Source organism: Mesitornis unicolor, unplaced genomic scaffold, assembly GCF_000695765.1.
Source record: "Mesitornis unicolor isolate BGI_N332 unplaced genomic scaffold, ASM69576v1 scaffold2809, whole genome shotgun sequence".
Taxonomy (NCBI): domain Eukaryota; kingdom Metazoa; phylum Chordata; class Aves; order Mesitornithiformes; family Mesitornithidae; genus Mesitornis; species Mesitornis unicolor.
Window position 1 is genome coordinate 31,042 of NW_010207772.1, and position 4,196 is coordinate 35,237.

At 34.9% G+C, this 4,196-nt stretch overlaps 1 protein-coding gene across 1 annotated transcript in view; it reads right to left on the reverse strand.

Annotated features, from left to right (window-relative positions):
* The window catches only part of SAMSN1 (SAM domain, SH3 domain and nuclear localization signals 1), a gene marked incomplete at its 3' end in the record, with an annotated part of 26,952 nt that extends 25,939 nt beyond the window's left edge, over positions 1-1,013 (reverse strand). The window contains exon 1 of the mRNA XM_010192218.1: positions 833-1,013. Coding sequence (XP_010190520.1) covers positions 833-889 — 57 coding nt within the window. The remainder of the gene's footprint in view (positions 1-832) is intronic.
* Between the last annotated feature and the right edge of the window lie 3,183 nt (positions 1,014-4,196).

The following is a 4,196-nucleotide window of genomic DNA, read 5'->3' on the forward strand; positions in this document are numbered from 1 at the left end:
ATAGTGTTTGTAATGTTTAGAACTCAGAAATCAGTGAGGTGTATTGCCAAACAATGAGAAGATGGGTCTGTAAACCAGGAGACGGTGAGTTACTGAGACCAGAGAAACACTAAAAGGCTTTTCTAATCTCTTATATAGATTTTCAGCACTGGCAATTTGGGGTAGAAATGGATACTGAAGCACATAGGTCTAGCAGTAGCCATTTCTCTGAAGGCTTACAATATCCTTCTGGCACAGGATACATCCTTATGCATCTTGCAAAAAACTCTCTTGCAATTTGAGATTGTGGAAAGTGTCCAGTGTAGCATACTAGCAATATATTCAAAGTATTTATTTCAGGATCAAAGTAAAATAATTCCCAGAAAAGTGAAGAAGACAAACACTGATGGCCAAGTATCCTCTCCTCTGCTGGTTATGATGATGCAGCAGCAAATTTATTAAAATAATGAACAAATTTAATAGCTTTTCTAATTCGTCGCTGATTCTCACACTCTTTTGTGGGACATCATCAGTTTATCATAGATGAAAGGGAAAGACAATTTTTGCGAGCCCCTGTGTTAAAAGACTGATGCAGAGCATATAACAATAGACAAAGTCCAGTATCAGAACTCTTTAGCACAGCTATAGCAGCTTCATAATGATGATTCCTTGAATCGGATCATTATGTTTATGAAGTGAGTATATACAAATAGATTCCTGAGATTATACCACTGAAGCACTTGCTAGCACATCAGGAAATCCGGAAGCTAGGATTTAAAAGGAAAGCCTCCCTTTAAAAAATGTTAAGAATTCCTGTTATTATTCATTGTCAATAAATATTAAACATTCTTACCTTTGGCTTTTGACTTTTCTCCTTATCAGACACATTAGATGGTTTTCTCTTCAACATTTTTAATTCAGGTTTATCCAGCTGATGTACAACTGCTACTAGCTTGCGACCAAACTAAGTACAATGAAGACTACTGCACAAGCACACATCAGTTACACAGTTCCTTATTCTATCAGGATGTGACTTCATGCAGCTGCTCTGTGGCATGGGTGAGCAAGCTGAAATCTTCGTTTGGGGAGGGAGTGTGGAAGGAGGGGAGGAAGTGACAGTGAAGAAAAAGAGAGAGGTGCACTAAGAAGATGAGTTGAAAATGAGTAAAAGGTTCAGTGAGAAACACATTAAGGCTTATTGTCTTCTATGTCACCATGAGGCCTCAGTTAAGACTTTGGAGAACCTCAAGAAAATAATCTTTTCCGCTCTCATTTTAACTCACTTAGTCTTGTGAGTAATTGCACCCTTCATTTCAACTTCTCCTGGGACTCAGATGTGAAGAAGTTGTGCTGCTGTGCAGAGAACCAAGGGTTTTTATTCCCCAGCAGATTTGCACTGCTCTGCGATACATAGTCTAGCTGGTCTCTAATGCCTCCCTTTCTCTCTTAGCTCTACAGTAATGCACTGAAAGCAGTGAGATTGAAAGTCAATGATTGAAGGTAGAGAAGGAGAGTTTTCTAAAGCCATTTTTTTCTTTTGCAAGGTGAAATAATTCTTTGCAGTTCATCACAGAATTTAGACTCCCTGAAATCATACATTTCAGTTCGCTGTTGTCCTTGTTTTGGTGACAAAGTCACAGGGAGAAAAAGCAAGTCTACCTGAAGGCTTACAACAAAGAGACAGAGGAGAATAACAAACATCCTTTATATCCTCTTGAAAACTGGCCAGAAGATAAATGGAAGTGGAAGTATTAAGATAGCTTTAAATTTCAGCTTCATTTTGCTTGATATTATTTGCCAAAGGCAAATAAACAAAAATCTTGAGTATCATAAGTAAAACTTATTTATTGTGAATCATAGGCCACAAAACCTGACATCATGAAAAATTTCCAAGTTTTTGCTGAAAAATGGAGGAAAATTGTCAATTTCAAACCCCAGACTTTTGGGTCACCCACAAAGCTTGAATTAAATCTTAATTTAGCATTACTACAAATGAAAAAAAATATATTTCTAAGTAAGCTGCAAGAAAAAGGTTCAAGAGCAAGTGTCAAGATAAAACTTTAATAATTATTTTTTTTAATTTCAATAACATTATTTCAAATTTCTTTTTTTAAAGCAAATCTATTCTAAACAACTTTTGCTCATAAGTTTTGCTTAGGTAAAAGCTCTTCTGAAAATGCAAGTCATTGTGGAGGTCTCTTGCACCAAATAAAAATTCAGAAGTCCTTGTGAATCCAAATAGTCAGTGCACATATGTAATTTGTAATTTCTCTATGTAATTCTTTTAATATTAGATCTGTTTTTAACTCAAATTTAAAGGAAAGCTAAAACAAGAAATCATCCAAACTGAAAACCAAAAGAAATGATGGTTGAAAGCAGATAAAAAATGCTAAGGTCTTAATTATTAGAATTACCTTCCCCAGTCCCATAAACACTGCTAACTTTTTGAGGCCTGCATGAGGAGAAAATGCTAGATAGGCAGATAGTCTCTTGACTGAATTGCTCTCGTTTTCTGCTATCATACAAGTACTCCAGGGAGGGATGACACCCATCTCAACAGATGAATTCCCATTCTAGTTTGCTTTGTGTATTTCTATTTAAATGTTTAAGAAAAGTTTTGGAGGCCTTCTTGGCTTCTGATGGATGAGCAACTGAATGGACTGAGGCTGACTGATGAAAGAATAATTACTATATGCTGATTGTATAATGAGGTTTTCCTTTCCAGACCTTCTAAGAACTGGGTTGGTAAGAAGAGGAGGAGGAACTGGGGTTAAGGTGCTGAAATTCTACCAAATATAATGCAAGATGGTTTTCTAGGTTATTGCATTGCAGTGGAGTACATGCTGAAACTCGACCCATTAACCAAGATGTTTCACTTCACATTTTAATCAGAACTACACTCATCTAGAACAGAGTTGATTTTATTATTGTTAATAATAACAGATACATCAGAGTTCATAATAATTGTTATTAATAATAGTAATTAATTAATAATTATGAACTTTGAGATATATGTTTCTTTTCTATATCTGATAACACCACCTGAAAAATCCATTTACATTTCTAACCATAAGGTTTTACTATGGTATTTAATCAGACTTAGTAATTCAGTAGGGCCATATGTTGTTATAGAAGCTATATGTATATATACTAGTAATTAAACCTGATAATTTATCTATATTGCAGTATATTGTTTTTCATTTTAATCTGATCCAAACATGAGGATTAAATCAGACTCTCCTGATCATTAGACTGTGATTTCCTGTCTCAAGCCACTGTTAAAATCTTCATGATTAATAAAATGGGAACTCATCTGTAGAGTAATATATGAGCTTCCTTTTGGTAGAATATTTATTGTTAAACAGGAAGAAAGAGGCCATTTCAAGAGATATAGTACCCACCCATATCTATTTCCTTTCCTCATCCACATATCACAAAAATTATAGCAGCTTGAAAGCTGACCTGATTATGTTCTTGCCCTTGGAAGGCTGACCCACTCTAGTTTTAAAAAGTAACAGTGAAAAAAATAAAACATATATAATATTAAGCTAATTTAATTTAGTTAACCAGTACATTTCAAAAGGAGCTCTTTTGAATTAAAAATTAATAATAAGCTTGGTGCTTATATCTTCTGTATTTGAAGCTAATTTTTCAAAGGGGAATGTAAAACTAAAAGAAAATTTCTTATACTTAGTTTTCTGTTGGACATGACTGCAGGTAACTTATTCTATTTCCTTGCTGGTCTTTGAACCTGATCCAAACCCCAGTGAAATCAATAGAAGTTTTTTAGGTGAATTTTATGGGTCTTGAATTGATGTCTCCATCCTGAAATATCCAGGCAATGTCACTCTTCTCTCTGGGAAGTCCTATGGGGATAAAGGCTGTCCACTTAAAAATAATTAAGATGATCCCATAAGAATGATTCCCGCTGTCATTATATTTATAAAATGCAACATACTTTATAGCTTATTATTATCATTGTTCAGTTTTAACGAATGGACCATGATGAATGGTCTTGGTTATTCAAGTGCTTTATGTGTCACCCTCCTACACAATATCAAAAGCCGCAACAGCGCCATACCCCTTCAGTGACTCCATGCAGTTACCTTGCCCTGAAAGGAGAGAGAGTCACCAGTATAAACTGCAAGTGTAAACTTATCCTTTCAATACTTGAGTATTCTCAAAAAACTAAAAACATAGAGCACAAAGTAGATTGA